Source organism: Melospiza georgiana, chromosome 1 (assembly GCF_028018845.1).
Source record: "Melospiza georgiana isolate bMelGeo1 chromosome 1, bMelGeo1.pri, whole genome shotgun sequence".
NCBI lineage: Eukaryota > Metazoa > Chordata > Aves > Passeriformes > Passerellidae > Melospiza > Melospiza georgiana.
Window position 1 is genome coordinate 70,778,674 of NC_080430.1, and position 24,085 is coordinate 70,802,758.

At 44.5% G+C, this 24,085-nt stretch overlaps 1 protein-coding gene across 1 annotated transcript; it reads left to right on the forward strand.

The window, feature by feature from the left end:
- Window positions 1-51: 51 nt before the first annotated feature.
- On the forward strand, window positions 52-24,085 carry PXDC1 (PX domain containing 1). Its single transcript, XM_058034297.1, has 5 exons — window positions 52-477; window positions 13,186-13,277; window positions 13,562-13,679; window positions 16,381-16,492; window positions 22,446-24,085. The coding sequence occupies exons 1-5, from the start codon at window positions 222-224 to the stop codon at window positions 22,561-22,563; spliced, it is 696 nt and encodes a 231-aa protein (XP_057890280.1). The 5' UTR covers window positions 52-221; the 3' UTR covers window positions 22,564-24,085.

Here is a 24,085-nt window from a genome sequence, read left to right on the forward strand (position 1 = left end):
CGTCTATGAGGCACTAGCGAGCCTCCCTCCAGCGCCGGGAGGCGACACAGCCCCGGCGGGCAGGGCCAGGCCGGGGGGGGCGTGTGGCGGGTGGCACCCCCCTTCTCTCTTCCTCCTCCTCCTCCTCTTCCTCCTCCTCCTCCTCTTAACTTGGCCACGGCGGCGCGGGGCGGTGCGCTTCGCCCTGCGCCGGCGGCGGGGGATGTGCGGGCGGCGGCGGGATGGCTTCGGCCGTGTTTGAGGGCACCTCGCTGGTGAACATGTACGTGCGGGGCTGCTGGGTGAACGGCATCCGGCGGCTCATCATCAGCCGGCGGGGCGACGAGGAGGAGTTCTACGAGATCCGCACCGAGTGGTCGGACCGCAACATCCTCTACCTGCACCGCAGCTACTCCGACCTCGGCCGCCTCTTCAAGCGGCTCCTCGACTCCTTCCCCGAGGACCGGCCCGAGCTGTCCCGCTCCCCCTTGCTCCAAGGTCTGAGCGGCTTCCGCGGCCCCGGCGCTCTGTGCTGTGCGGGCGGGCGGGTTTCGGCCGCCGCTTCCCCGGGGTGGCGGTGGCCGGGGAGGACGGGCGGGCGGGCGAGCGGTCCCTCTCGGCGGAAGGAAGGGGGAGAGGAGCTGGAGCCGCTGAGAACCGGACGGGGGGGCAGAAAAACTGCGGGGGCGTTTTGCGGTCGGAAACTCCTCCCGGGATGTTGATTTGTGTTTCTCCTTTTTTTTCTCTTTTTTTTTTTTTTTTTTTTTTTTTTTTTTTGACTGTACATTTGGAGCCGAGGGCTCCACGCAGGACGGTGACCCCAGTATCGCTGCTGCTGTCTCCAGCTGCGCGGCTCCGGGCTGGGCTGGGCTGGGGGAGCAGAGGGATCCCCGTTGGCGCTGCCCCTCTCCGGTGCCTCCGGGCTCCCCGAGGAAGGGTTGGGGGAGGTTGGCAAGGAAAAGGGTGTAGCTGAAAAATCTCCGCATGTTGCTATGTTGTTTGCCACAAGGAGAGGGCAAAAAAAAGGGCTGCGGCGCTTGCCAGGGGACGGAGCAACTCTGGGAGCTGGCATAATTCCTCGCATAACTTCTGAGAAACGGGAATTGCAACAGCGCTCAGTAGAGACGTCTGTTCTCTTCCAGTTTCTGAAGTGGATTGACCAAACTCGAGGGATGTTGTCCATGCTCAGGCATTGCAGAAGCAGGATGTACCCTAGATGTCTTTGCGGGTTGGGTTTAGTTTGTTTAATTGTTGGGGTAATTTTTAGGTAGAGTTACGTGTTCTACTCTGACGTATTTCAAGTGTGTAGAGTGGTGAGGAGCATCCAGTCATCTGAAAATGGGTGTACACCTAGCCCTTCCAGTCCCCCCACTTGTTTGAGTTACGACGTAAATGATTTGGTTGACAGGAACGGGGAAAAGCCGATATTCTGTGCCGGATTTTCTCTGTGAGAGGGTGGGTAAGTTTTCCCAAGCTCTTACCTTGCTAGTGGGACCCCCTTGGAGAGGGTCTGCATTTTGCTGTTCTCTGAACTTGGTCTCCACCGCTCGTAGTGGTGTAAACCCACGGGACTTCATTCCTGGGCCGTCCCTGTGTGACAGCGAGCTCTGTTCCCTGCCAGTGGCGATCTCTCCCGGGCTGCCTCCCCAAGGATGTTTTCTGACAGGTGTTTATAGTGACACAGGTCTTTTTCCATGCTCCTGCCAGATCCCTAACCTCTGGTGGTGGGCTTGGTTTGGGTTATTTTATGTGCCGTATATTAAAACCTTTCCCTGTCCAAGCTTCCCCGTGTGGCGGGAGCCGCAGCCCTCTCCCCGGCCGGTGTCCCCTGGCTCTGCTTTCCCGGCCCCGCCGCCCCGGCGCTCGGCAGCGCTGGCGGGCCCCGAGTGCCCTCTGCAGACGGCGGCGATGGGCGCAGGGCAGCCGCGGCTCCGCAGCCCCGCTCGCTCCGGGCTGCCGGGGGAGATGTCCGCAGCGCTGGGTGCCGGAGGGGCTGGCTCGTCCCGCTTGGGTGCAGGCTGGGAATGGGGCTGTTCCTGCGGAAGCCAGACCCCACCTCTTAGCCCGGGTGCGATTTTTGCTAGTGCTGAGAGGCGGTAAATTCTCAGTAATAATGGCCTTCAAGTGTATGTGGCACCTGGGCCACGGCTTTTGAGGATGCTGGATAGGTTTGGAGCGAGCCTGCCTGTGGCCTGCAGGGCACAGCACCTACCGGAGTGACTATGACTAGAAATTGACGTGCCAGGGTGCCCGTAGTCCTTCTTGCTGGCTTTACGGGCTCTGAAGAGTGGCTTGGCAGCTGGACTGGGGTGTGTGCTGTGTCTGGCTGTAAATGGACTCGATCCTTGGCCTGCTGCCCCTCCCAGTGCTCCTTCCCCATTGGTTACTCACAGGAGCTGCTGCTTGTCCTAAAGCCCTTCTCATTCCTCAGCGCCTCTCTCAAGCGAGCATGGTTCCTCTCCTGTCTCAAAGCCTGCCTGAGCTTTTGCAAAGTGTTCAATTCGTTTCACTTCTCTCCGAAGCATTATTTGTGCGGTTTGAGCCAAATGGGATTATGGTCCCTTGCACTGGATTTACTTGACAGTCCCAGGTAGATACACCATTCATGCACGAGCAGCTGGGAAAGATTAACCATCCTCAGCCTGTGTTGCTCAATCTCTGCCTAAAACCTGGAGCCTTGGCTTACCTTTATCTCAGGAAGAGGCACACTGCATTCAGTAGAATGGTGAATGAGCAAAGCATCAGTTCAGGATCTGAAAAATCGAAACCTAATATAAGTAGATTATGATCTGTTTAGCTTGTTGAAAGGGTGGGGGTTAACTTTGCAACAGAGGCAGAATAAAAATCAGGAGTAGTTTCTAAGCAATTACAGCGTGCGTCACAATTTCAGCAATTCTCTCTTTAAAATTATGCTGCTCCTGCTCTAAAGAAAATTACTTTGCAGAGTATGCTTCTCTGCCTAAAGAACACTTCATCAAACCAACATTTTAAATTGGCTGGTCACAGCCTCTGATAACTTGACAAAGTTGAAACATAAAAATCTCATTTAACTAAGTGACAGTGATGCAAAGCTTTGCATGTAAAAAGAGATTGCATGTGGCATGTCCAGTCTTTACAAAATTCATGGGGTAAGCATGGTTTCTTAATGCCATGTTTAAAAGCAGATGTCGTGCTGTCTACAGTGAAGCTCAATGTACTTTAACCAACAAAAACACCTGACAAAAGCCCATTCTTGTGTGTGTTAGCATTTAGTCATATACATTTGTGTGTATTTATATATATATATACAAATGTATTTGCATATGTATGTGAGTTTATGTGTGTGTGTGTGTGTGTGTTTATCTTGGGCTTCCTGAAAGAAGGTGAATATCAGCTGTGCTTTTATCTGGAGGAAGTGATAAAGTGTTGCAAGCCAAATTTGCATTGCATTGAAGGACTCCAAAGTCCCTACAGATTTGCCTAAGGAGCATTAAAAGGACTAGCATTATCCTACAGCTCAGTCAAGCTGCAGTGTGTTATGTGTAAGGGATATTACTGAGAGGGGAAACTTGAGCTATTTGATGTTATTAACTTTTTAAACAAAGGTTGTAGTTATTTTAAAAACGTCAGCAATTTTAGAAAGAATTGGTTGTTACCTCTATTGCTGGCTTCAGCAGACAGTTCATGCTGTGCAGGAGTGTGCTTCTTTTCTTGCTCAGCATGAGGAAACCATTCTCTCCATTCCTTCCTTGACCCCTCATCCTCCCGGATGAGCTTCCACAATGCTATCCCCTTCCTTATTTCTGGAGCTGCTGAGTGCTTTGAGATTGCAGGGGAGAGGATGGGAGGTGTAGCTGTCTGCAGTGGCTGTTCATCTTGCCCTTTCTTAGATATGAGAGGAGGGGAAGTCCCAGGGGGGAGTAGGGCATTCCCACAGTTTTGTCTTGTCTTTGGTAACTAGTAGGAACGCATGGCAGAGTGCACTCTCTGGAATGTACACTGATGCTAAAGGCCAAGGACATTCAGCAGCACAAGGCATCTCACTGGGAAGCTGGTAAACAAGGTTAGATATGTGCATACCTGCAGGGTGACTAAGTATGATTCACTGTGATGTTGCCAGTAACTTGCTAGTATTTTATTTGTCTTTGAAATCTGCCTGTCCCTTGCTCTAGGCAGATGTACAAAAGAGGATCACAGGAGAACACGGGTTCGTTCACTCCTGCAATGAACACAGCCTAATGTTACTAAACTGTTTCTCTATGCAAAGTCTACTTTTGAATTTAATCAGTTTTCTTGAGAAAGGCAGAGCTATGGACTTAGAAGCTGACTTAAAATTGATGGAAATAGTAATGGTTGCAGCAGACCAAACAGACACCAGAACTGAGGTATACATCTGGAAAAGGACTCTTGCTTTCCCCACCCCCCTCCTGTCCTATTTTCTCTAAATACCATTTGTGAGTAGGTCTCATCTAAGGTTTATCCTTGAACTTGATCCAGCTTCAATACAGTCAGCAGTCACACACCTCCCTCACCTCTGACTTCAGTGCAGGCAGAATCAACTCCTTAAGGAAGCCAAAAGAGCACATTAGCAGTCTTTCAAAACTGGGATTTGTTTTGCCTTTGGAGTGCCAGCCAGGGTGCTTTCTGGCAATCCTCCTCTGCACTTGTTTGTTGCCTTTGTTACCAAGACAGAGGCTCAGATGCTTTTCCAATGTAACTGTTCATATTGTACATACCTGTAGTGCCTGGTCCTGCTTTGATACTCTGAGCTGCCAAATCAGAAGCCCTCTGACAGATTTATTTTATTACTAGATGGGTCTCCCTTCCCAAAGTTCTCATTTTCCTCCTTTCCATGCCTCCTCTGACTCATTCTTTGTCGTGTTTTTTTTTGGTTTTTTTTTTTTTTTTTTTTTTTTTTTTCCCTTGCTCTTCTTTCTGTTATTTTCTCTCTGTTCCTTTTCTTTTCCTCCAGGTTTCCCTCACCGGTGTGCTGCCATCCATGGTTATTTATGGCTCTGCAGAACTTCTCTGTTCCCTTCCACCTTGCAGGTGCTCAACCTCTGTCCATCCATATAAGTTTTCTAGTAGTGGTGGTGATTTCCTGTAGAAACCTTGCACCTTTATTTTGCCTCCTAGCGTAGAAGCAGTCACTTTACCTGCAGCAGAGCTGAGCAGTCCCTCACAGAGACTAGGCTGAGCTCTAGCTCCAAGCCCTGTGCCTGCCTCTGGGGTGCCATCCTCCTGCAGGAAGCAGGTGTTTTCCATGTCCCAGTGCCTGTGCAGGGAAGCTCCTCCAGGGCTGCCATTGGAGGGATGTGCCCAACACAGAGGACAATTCCCAAGGAGCCTACCCAGGAACATTGTTTGCTTGCAAATGCTGTACTCACAACTTCGTTTTCTATATGCTGCATTTTTGTTGTTGTTGTTTACAAGACCATCTGGGAGTGTGATTTATGAGAAGAGGGAGCTCTACAGAAGCAGCATAGTGGTTTCCACAGACGGCAGCTGTTTCTCGGTGCTGTGACAATACAGATAAATACACTGCATCTATTGTGCTCTTTTCATTGTTGACATTGTCAACAGTTCATTAGTGGAGCTTGCTCAGAGCTTCTGTCTGGCAGACAAAAGATGCAGCTCTTGGTTATCAGGCTCTAGCAGAACTGTATAACCAAAATTAAGTTTGTGGCTTCTGGGTTTGTTTTTTTATCAGCTGGATTTCATGGTTCATTTGTAATAATGGAGATAAATGGAGCTGACTGTGTTGTTATAAAGCTAGACACAAGTTGCCTTTTTGTGGTGAACCAAGGCAATGTGTCAGGGAAGGTTTTGGTGGAAAGGAATGGAAATGAGGTGTGTTTTTCATGACAGCTCTCACCTGATAAGAAACCAGCACTAAAAATGGTTGTAGGAGCTTGCATTTTTCAGCAGGTTTTGACTGCTTTGTTCACTCCTATCTCATGCTTCTTTGACATCTTTTTCTTTCTTGTGGTTCATCAAGCATCAAGACAGGGAATTCTGTGGGGAAAGCCTGTCTGCTGTGTTCTGCCACCAAAACATGCCTTCTCCATTCCAGAGATCCTGGGAGATCCCATAACTAACAATACAATGTGTGGATAACCCATCATCTTGAGGGTCTGAGTTTCTCAGCTTTTAACTTGCCTCCTTTCTTTGCATGGGTATTCGAGAGTGCCAGTGTCCTCAGGTCATTGTCATTTTTGCTTTGGGAGATTGTAGTCACAGTTGTTTGGACAGGACTTCTCCCCATCCTGAATCTGCTTCATATGAACTGCAAAAGAAGAAAGGTGTGGGCAGGCTTTTGAAAGCTCTCTCTCTTTCTGCATCAAACAGACTTATCTCAGTATCTTCAACATGTTTGCTACTACCCTGTGGAACTTCTGAAAATAGGGAGTGACTAAAATGAATTTTGTGTACTGATACCTCTTTAAAAATTTTGGTCCTCGTCATCAAGCTTAAGAAGGGCAGCACAATGTGATAAATGTCAAAAGTCCACCTCCCTACACCCACTCTTCTTTTCAGCTCTGCTGTGTTCTTTTAGTTGCTCCCTCAGTAATGCCACCAAGAGGGATCTTGTCAGCGATATTGCATTGATAGCAAATCCTTTGTAAAGGCTGTAGTGACTCCTGTCACATGAGATGGATGAACTCCCCCACAAGGGGAGGGGGCAAATGTGTCTGCCCAAAAGAGATGGGTTGAAGAATTAGGAGAGAGGCATCAAAGAGGAGTTGCTAGAGCCGCCAGACTTAAGTCAGACCAGTGCTGTAGCTAGCTCTAGGATCCTATCCCTGGTGATGAGAACCAGATGCTGCAGAAGACAGCACAAATAAAAGGCAGAGAACAAAAAAATGACAGTCCTGGTCTCTAGTAATTGAAGATCTGACATCCCTGATTGCCTGTAATTATCTGCCCTTCTCTGGATCTTATCAAGTCTTTGGACTTAAGGGATCCCTGTGGTGTTATTTCTGCAGTTATTGAAGAAAAGTTGTGTGAAACAAGCTTTCCCATCTGCTGTGTTTTTTTTCATTTCCTGCCTTTACATACCCCTGAGTATTCCTTTGCCCTTCTAGCAATCTTTTATCCTTCTTTCCTTCATCAGAGAGGAGGCAGCCGTAAATGGGAGCTGGTTTGGCCTTTTCAGAATCCAGCCAGAGGTGGCTAATGCCATAGTTCCCAGGTGGCAAGGTTGAGGGAACAGTGTTTGGGGTGAGGAGGGATCCTACCTGGCAGCTGCTAGGAGGAGTGAGGTATGGTGGCCATGAAGCAGGGGAAAATGACAGCTGAAATGGTGTTGAGAAGACCCAGTTAAGCAGATGGAAGAATTAGGAAGCAGGGCAAAGGAGCAAATCAGCAGAAAAAATGGGGCTGAGTTGTCTGTCATCCTTCAGCCCTGATCCATGTGCCAGATGAGTAGCTTCAGTTTCTGCATGTTTCTGTGGAATATCTGTCTGTGGGTCTGTTCAGAAGTCGACTAGATGTGGTCCCTAGCATCCTGATCTGAGTTTGGACCTGGTCTTTTTTTGGATGAGTCAAATTAGACTCTAATTTAACATTATTCTCTAATGACTAGGACCTTCCTTCTATTGCTCCATCTACATCCTGGATTGTGTGTGTGCACAAAGCTTAGAACATATCTGAGGGAAAGGGAATGAGGGAAAAAGGATAAAAAAGTTTTAGCACTGCAGTGGTAATGAATGCTGTAACTGGGGAAAAGAGGTACATCTCCCTTTGAAGTCTGGTGAGGAGAGACAGCAAAGTAGCAGTGTCCCATGCAAGGCAGCTTATATGTTTTCCCCAAAGATTTGAAATCCCTAACTGCTGCTTGGAGTCTTGTGCAAAGAGAGAAGAACGGACTCATGATTTAAATCTATAAGCCTCAAATCTTACTTGCAGTGTAGTTTAGCAGAACACACTAGGATTTCTCTCTGGATTTATTTGTTACTCATTTTTTTCCCTTTGATACCTAGTCTGCAGTCACCCTATAGGGAATGGAAAGACAATTAAATGAGAGGGGTTCAATGCAACTTTAATCTTCATGAAACACACAATATTTAGGACTATTGGCATTCTGTCTTGCATGTATCTTAGAAAGTACACCTTGGCTTCTTGTTCAGCTTCCTGTAGGTATAGAACTGATTTTGAGAAAATAGGGTATCTCATGGACATTCTTTACTCCTGTCCTGACCAAAAACATGGGGTGTAGTCCTTCAGACTGGAGAGATGGGGTTTGCCCACAGTTTGGTATCACGTATACATAGTGACTTGTACATCTCCAGAGAAACAGACTTCTGTGTGTCATCATTGACATGACATTACAGATACATACTTGACTTGGGCATGAACTTACTCTTCCTTGGAGGGCACTAGAGGATTTTTGAGACAAAGCTCATTGTGTATGCTGACTGTCAAGACTGCTCTGTGATTTCATTATGAGCACATGCTGCAATTCCTGTCCTGCTTCCTGTGGTACAAACATGGGGTGCATTATCTGTGGTTTTCAGAATGTCATTAGTTGCTGATTTGGTGGCTCACAGCAGTAATAGGACAGCCCTACCAAGGCTTGTGTGTTCACATCAGGAGTTGGCTCTCTGTTCGTTCTCCCCTGCTGCTGAGCTCGTTTCCTGCCTGTGTGCAGCTCTGGGCCCCTCTCCCACGCTGAGAGCCAGCGTGCCAGGTACACAGCTGCTGGCCTGCTCTCCCAGCCTCCTGCAGCTGCCCCAGCACCAGGGTGCCAGGCCAGGAGGAAAGCTGCAGGCTTCTGGTGCTGCTTGTGCCATACTTTTCCAGACACATGTTGCTCTGCGCAGAGTTGTTACTTACACTTAGTTTAAAACAGAAAGCAAATCCTTTTCAGTTTTAAGGACTCTGCCCGGGGCTCTTGGTCTGGAAATGGGCAGAGAAAATGTCAAAAGGATTGAATGAGATCACTGATTATGTAATAAAAATAAAGCAGTCTCCCAGGCACAGGTGAGTGCCACACTGGGTTAGGCAGTGTCGTCCCTCTTGTCACCCAGCCTGTTGGCTCCCCTGTGTGCAGGGTGAAGGAATCTTACAAGTTTGGGGTATTTGGCAGCAGGGTTTGTGGCAAAAAAGGAGCCAGCAGGACCCCAGTTTATGTCAAACCCTATAAACATAGGTGTTTATAGCATTTCAATCACTTGGAATAACCGCTAATTGTCCAAGTACAGTGTAGGTAACAAGACAGCAAAGTTTTCCTGGGAGGAGTTTGTTCATGTTTTCCATTAGCAGTCCAGACAAGGGCCAGAGCTGAGAAAAAGGCATGAGAACAGCCTTTCACCATGACCTCACTAACAAATTTCCCAGCTCTGAGTTCAGCTCTGTTGCATGACTGAACAAGTGAAGAAAGCACAACTGGTTCCAAGATACTGGCTGCTTTACTGGTATCTTATTTTTATTTTATATCAAACAGAGTAAGGGTTCTTGGATAGTAAATTCTATTTCCCAGATGGAAATACAGGCTAGACGTGTGTTCATGGCCCATGGGCAGAGACAATAGCCTCGGGACATGTTGTTGCTGCTGTATGGATGCCTCATATGTGGCCAGGGGGTCCCACACACTTCAGATGCATCCACATTTTGGTGCATTTGTGTCAGGGTTAATGAATGGTGGGGGTGCTGGGCTCTGTCTGCAGTGTCAGCTAGCGTGTCTGTGTGTCTGTTTGTTCAGGCGTTTCCAGTGTCTGGAGATCCTACATCAGTCTCTGGCTTTTTTTTTTTCCTCTGTCTTCCTGCCTTGACAAATCTTCCAAACAGGAAAAAGAAGACAGGCAAAGGAGAAACCCCCACAAAGTGAAGGATAGGCCTGGAAACTTGGGTGAGGTTCTATGATCCTTCTTTACACAAATTCTGGCTCCTGCTCAAACCTAATATAGTGCCTGGGTGAGAAAGGAGCTTGGATGGGGCATCCTCGCCTGCAGTCTCTTGCTTCTTCTGTGGAGGCTGGGGTTTCCTGAGGTGAAGCCTCTGACAGGAGTGGTTTGAGGTATTGCCTGCTGCTCACCTAATTGTGCTGGCAAAACAGAAACAGCTCTGTGTTGTGGTGTGGGAGAGGAAATGAGATGCAGGGGAGGGTGGGAGCACCTTAAGCCAGTGTTGACACCAGAGACTTTACCTTGTGAAACCCCAGTGTTCCTCGTGCACGTGGGTGCTATGGATGATAACAGCAGCCAGTTAGAGAGTGCTGAAAGGGATGGAAAGGAAGGACCAGGACCTCCACTGCTCCTGGCTGCTTGGGCAGGCAGTGCCTCACTCTGGTCAGTGTGGCTGTGTGGTTGGGAGCAGTCTCTGAGGTTGTGGGATCATGGTCTATGACTAACTGAAAACCACAAGAGCATCTGTTAGCTTTTAAAAACCGAGACTTGTAGAATTAAGATAAATGAGGGCCTTACAAACTTCATGACAATTGCAGAAGAAATTACAGGCTTAAATATATGTATATGAGGCCAGTCAAGGGGTTTCTGTTTGTCTGGGTTGCAGATGTATGAAAATAAAAGCTTTAGCCTGGCCAAACTGAACTCCCTGTATGGGGAATTCATTTAAGGTCAGCAGCCTTACGTCCCAAAGCTGCACATCTGCAATCACTGAGCACATATATAGGAAGCTGTCCAGGCAGATGTATCACCCTCCTTCCTACGCTGTCTGCTTTTTGGTTTTGATATTACTGAAAGCTTCAGTAAGAAACACTTCTATGGTGTCAGATGTTACAAGTTTTCTGTGCCAGTTTCCAGGTTGGAGTGTGGATTGGCATGGCTGGTGTCTTTCCAAGAGGTGGAAGGAGATAATATACCAGAGCTGGAAATTCCTTGTGAATGCAAGAAGCTGTAAAACCTCCCACGGGGGGATCTGTGACAGTGCAACAGGCTGACAGCCTTGTCTGACTTCTTGGTGAAGCATAAAAAGACCATGTGGAGCTGCAGATGCTTTCCCTGATTACTAATGAGAGAAGTCCTGACCGCTTGGCTGCTTTTCCTCATGGGATGAATGCTCAGGGTTGTTGCCGAGGTGGTTTTGGTTTTTTTTTTCTTCTTCTCCCCCTCCCAGTCTGAATATCTTCATTTGTTTAAAAGTGTCCCTCTTCCTGGTAAAATACTAGTTCCAACAGTGCATGCTTATCTGGGAGATGGTCCGAGATCGAGGGCAGATTTGGGAGGGAGCAGCTGGATGCTGAATCCCTGGTGGATTGGTGGTGAGGTAGCAGCCACAGCTGGGCAGTCTCTGCTCTGACTATATCAGTGTTTATGCACAATGGATCAAGACCAGCAGGAGAAGTGGAGCAGCACCCCATGGCAGCTGGCACCAGGGTGGCTGGCTCTGTTTTCTCTGGTTTTTTGAGGTGGACTGCAGCACGGTCAGCAGTGTGTTGCTAACATCATGGATGGGTGTCTGAGCTGTGGGGCCATTGGCAGCTTCTTCTTTCTTTTAGGGAAAATGACAGCCCTTTAACTGAAAAATCTGAACTCAGTCCAAATGTGGGATGGGAACTACTTGTGGAGGGGCCAAGCAAATCCACCCAGCCTGCACCCCATAGTTAGGATGATGAAGGGTGCTGGAACGCAATTCAGGTCTGTAATGTCAAGCACAGCCCAGCGACTATGCAGTCTGTGGACCCATGCAGATGAGTTTATTCACATTTACAGCCTTCCAGAGAATTTCCAAGGAAAGCTACCCGACTGTAGTGTACACCAGCCAAAGCAAGACACACAGCATCTCCCTTATATGCCTGCTGGCGTGCATTGCTCAGCTGTCAGGAGAGGGGGCGAGTTGTACCTGGGTGAGGGGATAGCCAAGCTGAAAAACAGGCAAAATGAAGCACTCTTGAGCAAGAGAAAGACTTGTACAAATAGGGGACTTTTGTGGGACAACTGTCAAGTAAACCTGGTTGCTTTGGAGACAATCTCTGTTTTATTTAGAGCTGTAACTGGAGGAGAGCTGAGAGCTTCCAAGTCACACTTTTGTCTGGAAAGTTTCTATGGGATTGTATCTCGTTGGTAGCAAACAACAAGGACTGGTGCAGACTGAAACTGTTTGTAGATGTTGTTCCCACACTCTGCAAGTTTGATGGCTCTGTGTTTTAGGAAGATGCAGATACACTTACACAATGTAATATATTGAAGTGCTTTCTCACAGACTGCTTTGCAGATTTTTAATTTTGATGGTTCTAATTGATTGTGTCTTTTCCTGTTCCAGCTTTTTGTTCGGATTTTTTTTGTTTGTTTATTGTGGCTTCTTATATTTAATAATTTCTCTTAAAGATTTCATTTTCATGAGTACATCCTGCTGCTTGGAAAAGATGCACAAATGTAGAAGTTAAATGATGATTTGCGTAGAAAAAGTAGGTTGCAAGCATCAGCAATAAAAGGCTCACTAGAGGGATGTGAGATTTTGGGATTTACTTCTCATATGCCCCATACATGCATCCAGCCTGTGCTGTATTTCCTTCAGTCTGTTGGAGGAGGGGAAAGTTAGAGATGTCCTGCAGGTTATACATACAAAATATGGTATCAGTGTTTGAGATCACCATACCAAGTAATTCCACATTGCATTGAAATGCATCATTCAGGACATTGGGCAGTGAAATTTTGGTCTTAATCCCTTCTGCAGCACTGTGGTAATTCAGTGACTGAATAGATGAAAAAAAAAAATCCTAACAGTTATCTTGCACTTGATACTGACAAACATGATACTGACAAATTTTCCTTGGGCCACTCACTGGGGCTTACAGTCAGAGAAATACAAAACTTCTCTCAAAGCCTTTTGTTTAGCCTGTGTTTATTTTTTTCCCCTCTTATCTGTAGGAAGTGTCTTTTGGTTTTCTTGGGTTTTCTTTTATTTTTTATTTACAGAAAAAAGGATGAATAATGATTCTTGGAAGCTGAAAGCGGGCTGTTTAACTATCACTGCTGGGAATGCTGTGTAGTGAAACTGTGGGTGAGGGAGTAGGTGGTTCTACTTCTGCTTGTCTTGCAATTCCTACATATGGTCATAAACAGCTGAGTTTGTGTCAGGCTTGCAACTCTGCTTGTAAACTACACCCACCTCAGTTTGGGGTGCATGCTTTATCATCAGTTGGTTTAAAAGACATTTCTGGAAGGCATATTTGAGGTTGTTACACATCTTCCTGAGGGGCTGCTTCTGGCTGCTAAAGTGTTCCAGCTTTTGTTTATGCTTGTGATCTGTTTACTTTGTTTCTAGGGCTCATCACAATAAAAGAAGCCCATGATATAGAAGCCAGACTTAATGAAGTGGAAAAGCTTCTGAAGACTATTATAAACATGCCCTGGAAGGTGTGTAAGCCAAGTTCCAATTTAGCCCAGCTTGACTCCTCCTTCATGGGGACATGCACTCTCATGCAGATTAGAATGTGATGGGCTTTGCCAAACTCTGAAAGAAGCAGCAATTTATTGAGTGACTTGGAGGAATGCTGAGTGCCAGAACTCTGTAATGATGCCTCCAAGCTGTCGCTTATTATAAGTCCTTTTGTCATACTATGAAGGGGTGGGAATGGAGAAGAGGGACAAAGCAAATTACTGGTTAAAAATGGATGTTTGTTTTTATTTCTCTTTTTAAGTATTCAAGATCTGAAGTTGTCCTCACGTTCTTTGAGAGATCTCCTTTGGACCAAGTTCTAAAAAATGACAATGTCCATAAAATTCAGCCAAGTTTTCAAAGTCCAGTTAAAATATCAGGTAAGAATTGTTATCTACCTGCAGTTGACACAAGAATGGAAAAATGAAAATTACTTCCTTGCTGTTGCCATTATTATTTCTCTATCAACAATTCAAGATGTCGTTCTCAATAGTGCTTTGTGATACAGAGCATATAATTTTCCTTGTAATACTGTGCAAGGTGCATTCAGACAATAAAGTGGCAGGTGACATGGGAGGCTGACAAATGCAAAGCAGTGAATGTGAGGAAAATGCAGTCCTTACTGCACATCATCACATATGATAGTGCTGTTAGCACTTAGAAAGGAGATTTTGAAGCTACTCATACAGTTCTGTGAAAGGGTAAGCTTGGTGCCAAGCAATGGGCAATATCAGCAGTGAGAATATTAGGTACTATTGGGAAAGGAGAGGGAAACAGAGAAGAGAAGCATAGCTCCCTCTTGAATACAATATGCACAATTTTGGTTTCTTCATCTCAGGATATAATAGAATTTAAAATTATACAAATAAACAGAGAGAATTCAAGTTGTTGAACAGCTTGTCTAAGAAAGGGGTTAATTAAAGAAGGACACCTTCACCTGTGAGATGAGATGAGATGACAGACTGGTGTGATGGAAGTCTACAAAGCTGTGAATAAAGGAGGTCAATTACCCTGTACTTCTTCTGAAACAAGAGCTATAGGTTATCGAATATCATTGACAGACAACAGGCTTTAAACAAACAAAAGAAAAGTTATAATATTGTTTTGTTTCCATACAAAGCATAGTTAAGGAGTGGAACTCACTGTCATAGGATATGGTGGAACTGAAAGCAGAAGTGACTTCAAAAGGGAATTAGACAGGGAAGTGGAGGACAAGTGCATTGAAACCTGTCACAGGTGGAGACATAGGAAGTTCTAAACCACAGATTGCTAGTGGGTGAAGTGGAGAGCCTATCCTTGCCTATTCTTTTAGCCTTTCCCCTCTTCATCTGCTACTGACCATTGTCAAAAGGTCTATGAGCTTCTGGTGTGCCTGGTTTTGTATTTCTATACTGAAACACTTTGTTTAAACCTAGTGCCAACTCCTGGTTTTGTGTCACCAGAAGAGCTTATTTACAGTTAATTGAAGTTAAATACTACATAGTCCTCCAAGGTTTATAATATTGCAAGGAGCTGGTATAATTTTTCTTTGGTACTAACAAAACTATCTCAGCTGAATAATAATAGCATGTTTTAATTCTAAATTATTGTTGGTAGTGACGAGTCACACCTCATTAACTGGAGGAAGATTCTCCTACCTATGCAGCTATCCAGAAGCATCTTGTGGTAATTAATTTCATCATTCAAGTGATTGCTGCAATTAATGCTAAGAACATAGGTGGAAATTTGATGTTAATTGATATTTGCCTCATCTGGATGTTGCAAATGGAAATGTTTCAGTGTCTGGCAGCACTGTCAGTAGATGGCAGTAAATGATAATGGGTAAAGCAGTTCATGCAGCAGTGAAATGCTTTAACTCTTAGGTCAAGTCAAGGACACTAGGAAAATACTGACATTCCTGTTACTCATAGTACAGCTCTCTACCTGGCTTGCAGTCTTGGAAAAGCAGGCAAAAATGTTTTGTATTCTCTGAAAAATCAAGCTGTTCCCCAAAAGGTCCTGCTCAGAATGGTAGGTGGTGGAGAAGAGAGAGAGAAAGGGCTGCCCTCGAAGATGAAAGCTGAATTTGAATTTATGGTGGAAATCTTATTGTACACCATAAATTCACAATCACACAATGATGGCTCAAGATGAGTCATGTGAAATGTGATTCTGCTGGGGTTCAATGTTTTCACAACCCCCAAATGTATTCTGCTAAAGGGAGCTGCAGTAAAATAAGGAATGAAAGTCAAAGATGAGTCTCAAAGTGAGTATTGGCTTTACCTTAATGAGGAGCATGTAATGTTAAAAAAAAATTACCTCCTCTCTCATGCCTCATCTGCTGTTCATTGCTTGAGCTGTATATATAGGTGAAATTTGTTGGTGTGTTTTCTGCCTGCCATATTTTGTACCACAGGCTAATTTTTTTTTTGTTGTGCTGATAATGCAAGGCTGTAACACAAGGTCATAGTGTCTTCAGGCAGATCAAGAGTTATCCTACTTAATTCAGTGCTGATTTTTTTTGAAAAGTGCATTTATTCAAAAGAAATCCTTGTGACTTGCCTAGTTTGATTTTCCATAGAGCACAGATGTGGATAACTTCTCACATCAGATACTGTTCTTTAGTTATTAATTCTCCCCATGGTAGTAAGTCAGTGGAATTAGGTGTCAATTTTAGATATTCTGTATTGGAGGCTTCTAACACAGTTAGAAACAAATAAGCAGTATTAAGGGCAGTGTAAAACATGGTATTTCTTCCTATGTCTTGGGGGTTAAATTAACTTGTATGGTCAAGTCTTGACCTTGTTATGCCTTTTTTATTTTTACTTAAGCCCAGGACTGTCTAAGAAAAATACAATTATAATTTGGTAGTGGTAGTTGCTTCAGATGCTGTGTCATTAATTGGTTAGGTGAATAAAATTACTTGAGCACTGTCAGTTTGCAGATTTTAGAAGCTGTGAAACCAGTTCTTCATTCCTACTTTCCTGTGCAGATTTTCAATGTCATATGCACATATCAGTTCATTGCCATGTCAATTACATACGATACACAGCTCTTTTCCAGCTTTTTTTTTTAATCTTGTTTTCTTTCTTCTCCCAACAGAAATCATGCGATCAAATGGATTCTGTTTAGCCAACACTGAAACAATAGTCATTGACCACAGTATACCTAATGGGAAAGAGAAGCACCTGGATGTAGATTCAGCAGAACATTTGTAAGTGGCGTTTGAGCAGGAGCAATGCTGTCACCTTCACTGTAGCTTTCCCACCCCCCTAGCAAAATGTTATTGTCTGCCTAAGAGCAAGACTGGTACAGCTGTCATCCTGACTGGTTAAAGGTTACTGGGCCTGATTGCTAACACTTCATAGTAATTTACTGTTAAAATGGGTAAAATGGGAGAATGATTGACCACAAAGTGATCAATCCTCTGTGTATGAAAAAAGAACTGAGGTTGCCATGGGGGTGCTGCGAAGGGAGAACAGAATTATTTCTTTCTCTCATGACTGTGATGAGAGCTGGTTTGAGCCCAAACTTGGAAACTCAAATAGCCTAACAAATGTCATATCCTGCTACAAAGGACAGTAGAATGTTTGGAAAGCAAGACACTGTTCTCAGAGGGGAAGGTATCCCTGAAAGGTCAAAAACTGAACAAAGGTCAACAGCTGCACAGCTGGGACTTGGTGTAGCATGTGTATATCCTTAGGGAAAAGGCAAGTTAGACTGATTTCATTGGAAAGTTCTGCTTCCAAGTGCATATAGGTATTCTGGGGTCAGAAACCTGTAACCAGGAGGGCGTCTATGGCCATAAACTAAAGCACAAGGAGTTCCATCTCAACACGAGGAAGAACTTCTTTACATTGAGGATGGCAGAGCATTGGAACAGACTGGCCAGGGAGGTCATGGAGTCTCCCTCTCTTGAGGCATTCCAAACCCACCTAGACATCTTCCTGTGTCACCTGCTCTGGGTGACCCTGCCTTGTCAGAGGGTTGGAGTGAATGATCTCCAGAGGTCCATTCTAACCCCAACCATTCTGTGATACATGTAGGTCTTAAGCCAGTGACTGTATGCACAGATGGGTATTGATGGAAATATGCTCTTACAGATTTCTGTTATATCAGGTGATTGATATTTCAATGAGCTTCAGGTAGTGAACCATTTTAATATTTTTGATGAGAAATATTGACCTACTTTTTCATTAGAGCAGTCGAATGAAGGAAAGAGAATAATGAAAGACTAATGGAGCCTTTCTCTTTGAATGCAATGATCTGTCTTGTCATATTTGAAATGCCAGTCTGTAAGAAGGTTTAGAGCTTGGCAACATTTTGTCAGAGGCTGGAGAGTATGTCTGGCTCGAGTGTAATTTCTTGAAGTCTTTTTATTAACTTATCACTTAGTGTTTTGAATCTTGACCTTGCTAACAGCATTTAAGCTTATAAGATAGTAATAATGAGGCTGAAATGGCACACTAGAGGTAATTCTGTAAGGCCAATACCTGAAAATTAAAATTTTTATAATTCACAGTGGATCATTCTTTGTACTGAGAATGACAAATTATAGAGGAAAATTACCAAAGAAAGCATTTTCCTGCCTTACTTTAATTCTTTAAAAAAATTTATTTAAAAAATATTTATAGCTAGTTTTGATTTTGAAAATGTGCTCCAGCCCAAGCAAAACTTACCAGCCTGAGATCAGAAACTACTATCATCTAACTGTCATCCCATTGGAGTCAGAGACTGTTAAGGTCAGAAAATACTAATGTGACAAAAACTGAATGGTAGGCATAGTTTCCCATAAACTGTAGTGGAAGAACTGAATCCAGGGTAACAGCCTGACTTTGTTTAACTTTCCAAAGGATGTGAAGTCAAGAGTCAAGAAGTTAATAAATTTCCAATGTGTGTTTGATACGGTGCCCTAAATTTTCCCATCCTGCAGCTGTATTTTATAGCCAAGACATAATAGCTAGGAGATAGTGGAACCAGTGCAGCACAGCTGTTTTGTAAAAATTGAACCTTTTACAAAAGCAGAGATTTTCTATACTGTTGGTTTAAAGGTATGTTATTAGCCCAGAAAGGAAACTTTAAAACCTTTCAAATCCTATGCTGCTCCCTTTCAGTTTCAGTAAAACTGGATTTCTGGTGTGTTCTACCCTGAAATCAGAGTTAATTCCTTGTGGACTTGATATCCTCAGATGGGAATTTTTTCCTTTCAGCTGCATTAAACTCTTTATGACTTCTGGGTTTTGGCTGCTGATGGACTTGAATGAGACATTTTGCAGAGCAAGCCTGGATTTTTTGGGAAAAACTGCTTGAAGCTTCAGCAGGAACTGCTCATTCCCTATACTGGTTAGCTGTGTAGCCTGCAGAGCTGCCTGACTAGTGATCCATCAGCTGAAAAGTCTCATACTTGTTGCAAAAGAAACCACGGCACTTTTCCAAATTGCAGTTGCTTACTGTGTTGTTCTGAAGTAGGTCTTTTCTGCTTCCTTCATTTTCTCTCTGATTTTAGTTGACACTACACCACACCGTTGTAAACTATAGTGAAGCCAGTGTGCTCAGCATCCATGTGGCATAACTAAAGGCATAGTCCTTTTGTGTGGGGTTCTTGGACTGTAGTCTAAAGTCCTTTTGAAAGAAAAAGGTGGTAAATAAATGCATTTGAATTCATGGTTTGGTTTTGTTACAGAGGTACCTTTCTCTTCTAGGCCGGCAGCAGAGTCTATGGCATTGGATAAGCTGCCTTTTTGGCAAATTCACTCCAGTGCCTGAAGAAGGTCTGCAAGAGAGTTGTAGAGGGAATTTTCATGGGGGCATGTGATAGGATAAGGGGGGGTGGCCTTAAGCTGAAGGAGAGTAGGTTTAGATTAGCTGTTTGGAAGAAAATCTTTAGATAAGAGTTGTGAGATACTGAAACAAGTTCCCAAAGTTGTGGATTCCCCATCCCTGGAGGCATTCAGAATCAGGCTGGATGGGGTCTTAGAAAACTGACCTAGAGAAAGGTGTCCCTGCCCATGGCAGGGGCATTGAAAGTCCCTTCCAAAGCAAACCATTCTATGATTCTGTGATACGTGCATCTTTTAAATACTTCTAGTGGCAGTGACTCAACCCCTTCCCTGGCAGCTTATTCCAATGCTTGATAACACTTTCAGTCAAGAAATTTTTCCTAATATCTAATCTAAACTTTCCCCAGTAGAACTTGAGGCCCTTACTTCTTGCCCTGTCACTTGTTACCTGGAGAACAGTCCAACCCCACACCTGGCTACCCTCCTTTCAGGCAGCTGTGGAGAGTGATAAGGTCTCCCCTGAGCCTCCTCTTCTCCAGGCTAAAAAACCTCAGCTCCCTCTGGTATTTCTCATCAGACTTGTGCTGCAGACCCCTCAGCAGCTCTGTTGCCCTTCTCTGGACGTGCTCCAGCCCCTCAATGTCCTTCTTGCTGTGAGGGGCCCAGAACTGGACACAGGATTCAAGGTGCAGCTTCAGCAGTGCTGGGTACAGGTGGACAATCCCTGCCCTGCTCCTGATGGCCACTATTTCTGATACAGGTTAGGATGCCATTGGCATTCTTGGCCACCTGGGCACATGCTGGCTCCTGTTCAGCCACTGCTGACCAGCACACCCAAGTCATTTTTTGCCAGGCAGTTTTACAGCCACTCTGCCCCAAACCTGTAACTCTGCATGGGGTCACTTGTTGCGACACAAGTGCAGGACCCAGCATTTGGTCTTGTTGGAGCTCATACAAGTGGCTTCAGCTGATCAATGCAGCCTGTCCAGATCCCTCTGGGAAAGCCTTCCTATCCTCCAGCACATTGGCACTCCCACTCAGCTTGGTGTCATCTGCAAACTGCCAGAGGGTGCACTTGATCACCATGGTCAGACCATTAATAAAGATATTCAACAGGACTGGCCCCAAAACTGAGCCCAGGAAAACACTACTTGTGAAAGACTACCAAATAGATTAAAATGATAAAGAATTTTGTCTTACAACACAAGAAGTAGGCTCTTGCAAAAGACAGTGTGTCCATCAAGGTACTTAGAGGAAAAAAAAATAAGGGCAGCAGTTCAGTCATTTAGGAATCTGAAGGTCCACAGTAGAGTTGCAGAATTTCTTTTGAGAGAAAGAGCTGTTGGTAACAGCACAAAAGCATTTTGACTATTGATGTCATACAGAGCTTCTGACTGTGGTAAACAGTCCTGGTTTATTGAGTTTGGTTTTGTGTGAGCACTCCAGAGCAGTGCTTTGCAGACTGCTGTGCACACACTTCATTTTTGGTGGCAAGAAAAGCTTTCTGCTTAACCACAGCATCTAATGTCCACTGCTTTGCTCCTCACATTCTGCTTGTAGTAACCTATCAGTGAGGCTGGAGAACTACAAAATCTGTGGGACCTTTCAGATGTAATAATGTGGTTTTATGCTGATAAGAGAAACAGAGCAGAATCTGAATAGCCTTCTTGACTCCTCTTCTGCTTTCTTCACTCTATCTGCCCCTCTGGTATTTCATAATCTGTTGTTTCTGGATCACTTGCAGTCCATAAGACAACACAATGTGATCTGTGAAGTATTTTCAAGATACCAAGTCAACTCCCTCGTGCACTCGTTCCCACACACACAGGCAAGTAAACAGCCTGGAGGGACTAGAGGAATGAGGGTAACAAACATTGAAAGTTCAGTCTCATTGCTGTTTCATTTAAAGTGAAGAGCAAAGCCACAGCACTGCAGGAGAAAATCTGTGAGTTTCTGCTCAAGAAAAGGTTCTCTATTTTGGCTCTCATTGTTGGAAAAAAAAGAGATGAGAAGGACCAGGAAGGAGTATGGAAAAGACAGAACTGTGGCTATATGTTGCAGGATGTATAGACCAGGCTGTGCTATAACCCATGAGAGTTCTAAATAAAATTTTGGGAAGAGATGGGAGTGGGAGACTTATCTGTTTGTTTTCCCTGCCACCCTTTTTCAGGTCCTTTGAAATACTCAGCTCTTACATCCCCCTCTAGGGCGAGGTTAGAGGGATGTCCACAGTTGTTTGACTTATCTAAAGAGTCTAATTAGTTAATGTAAATATGAGATGCAGTTTTAAATATTAATTATTTTAAAGCTCATCTGTTTATCTGCCATTCAGAGAGCTTCAGTAGGCCAGCTGGGCTGATAAAGTATTAGAGACACATGTAAAAGTGAGAGCTAGGTTAGAATTTCTTTTTCCATCTTGTACAATTTTTCAGTTTCTACTTCCTTGTATTTCACACTCTGTCATAGTGAATGAAATTTCTTTCAAAATATTAAAGAGAGAGTTTGAGAAAAAGAAACTTTACAGTTCTTCAAAACCCCTTTAGAACTGAGGTGAAATTTAGTCCTTGGCCTGCAGTGACTGCCTTTAACTGTTAGGCTATCTAGGAAGAAGATAATGTTTCTTACCACAGAAATTCAAGCCTTCTTGAAATGGGAACATGTGTAACAGTGAGAAGTGTAGGTTTTAACAGCTCAATGCCTTCTGGTTGAGAGTTGGTATGAGACAGTAGGTGATTCTTGCAAAAGTGCAGGTTATGAAACAGGTGTTGGGAAGTGGGGAGGAAAATACCAAAACAAGTGAAACTAAATTTGGGAATCTTTTTATATTTGTAGATCCTTTGATTGTCAAAATCTGAACCTTGTGCCGTAGGAAGTACAGCTAGACTCTGGAAGAAGGACGCTCTAGTCATTTTTTCCTACCTATGTTAGACACTTGGCCTATTAAAAAGCTAAATCCAGAGAAGGTACCTGTGAAGGGAAGGACTGAGAGTCCAAATTCAGATGTGAAACAAAGGCAGTTTCTTTTTCACTTTTATGTGAGAATTGAGGCATCATGAGTTGTTGACACATGCTGTGGGAACAAAATAGAAAGATGTGGACTTCAACTGCGTGATTCACTCTTACAAGACTCACTTGCTGCTTTCTTCCTTCCTTCCTCACTAGTAACTTTGAAAGTCAGGGGTGACAAGATTAATTGCTTACATTCACCATGGTTCTCACTGGCCCATGGTTTAGTCATAAACACATGAGTATATGAGATGAAGGAGGTGTGGATGAAATCAGCTCCAAGTGCTTCTCCCACTCCCTTAGTACTTTTTTCCCCAATTCCTTTGATTTTCTAAATGACTTAATGCCTTTTGGTGGTTTTTTTTTTTCATCTCTCCTTAGGTTTGAAAGTGTTAGTGACTTTACCTCAGAGCTGGAAGACAGTGATGATCCAACAGCTTATGTCACCAATTTGACATACTACCACCTGGTCCCATTTGAGACTGACATTCTGGACTGAGGCTGCTCAGGGGTGCAGCCAGCCAGCATCCAGCCAACCTCTTCATCCATAGGTTCTGCTATCTCTGGCATTGCATCTCTGTGAATGAGGCTGTGCAGACAACACCAACAGCAGGAAAGCTGCAGCAAGAGTGCCACAAAGCTGGTTTTGTAAATGTGGTCCTCTGTTGTGTGTTATGGAGACATCTTGTGAGGAGGTATCTGCTTTGCTGCTGACAACAAACCCACTTTCTGTGAAAGCAAGGCAGCAGAGGCTTCCTGGGGATCAAGGAAATCTCTGCTATGTCTGTGGGAATTCCCACCCTTACACAGCTGTCAGAAACTTGTGCTGAAGCAGGCACAAGTCACCCGTGCCCCTTGTGGTGCAAGTTGAGTTCCCCTTTTAGGATACCACCAGAAACTTCCTCAGATGGCGTGACCACACTTTTTATGCTTTGTAAGCAAGAAGACAAGCAAACCAGCTGAACTTTGTCAGTTCCCTCTGCAGTTGCTTAATGGAGGTCTCGTGGGTCACTTTTTGCTCAGCTACCGGATGATTGGTGCCTTACACGAGATGTCAGAAATACCATTGAGTGCCTCCAGGACACAGAACACACGAGCTGACAGCTTTACTTCTTTTAATCGTGGGCTTTTGTATAATCATTGGAAGGGCAACTGCTCTTTCCTGGAATAGTAAAGCAGGCAGCAACTGGCAATGCAATGAGCTGTGCATGATGTTTGGGTACCCGGATGATTTCAGAAGTCTGGAAAGCCGATGGGAAAGCTGAGCTGCTCCGCTAAGAAGGGTCAAGGCTGCAGCAGGCACTTTGATAATATTTTTTCTTTTCATGTGGACCAGCATATGTGAATGGTGCTTACAGATGTTTACATCAGAGAGATAATTCCCTATGCATATTTCTTCCCAGAGGATGGGAAGGAAGACACTGAGTTTTATGTTGTGTTTGGACTGAAAAAGAATGATAAGCTGCAGTGTGCCTACAGTGGTAGGAAAAACAGTCTCTCCACTGCCACCCTGTCTCAAGGAGTTTGTCCAGCTTTCTGAGATCTGCCTGGAGAGGTCACGTGCAGGCCTCCTTGTTGTGTAATGCCATGGATTTCAGCAGAGATGGGACCGTGGGAGCAGGAGTGGGATTGGACCCTGCAGCCTCTTGACTGTTGAGCAGTGCAATGTTAATGTCTCCTTGGAGTCTGTCCCTTGCAGAGCACCCTGAATTCCCGGCTCACTGTGAGTGCTCAACACTCACCAGCATGACCTTTCATTGAGCTTTTTGCCATCTGTTTGCAAATATTATTTCGAAGGGACTGAAATGGAAAGAAATGCAATTTTGGACATGTTTCTTGGACAAGAGGCTTGCTTGGTCCTGAAGAAGCTGATACAACTCCCTTCCGCAGACTCTTCATTTCTATCTATAGAATAACAGTCAAGCAGAATTTGTTAATGTAAATAATAAATTATTGAGAATCCTAATTCTTTTACACAGTATGTTTTTAAAATATATTTTAATGAAATAAAATAAAATATA

Excerpts from the sequence above, each read along its gene's own strand:
- PXDC1 (XM_058034297.1), top strand. The coding sequence starts at position 222 with ATGGCTTCGGCCGTGTTTGAGGGCACCTCGCTGGTGAACATGTACGTG. Across the intron at positions 478-13,185 it reads CCGCTCCCCCTTGCTCCAAG|GGCTCATCACAATAAAAGAA; the intron begins GTCTGAGCGGCT and ends CTTTGTTTCTAG. Across the intron at positions 13,680-16,380 it reads AAGTCCAGTTAAAATATCAG|AAATCATGCGATCAAATGGA; the intron begins GTAAGAATTGTT and ends TTCTCCCAACAG.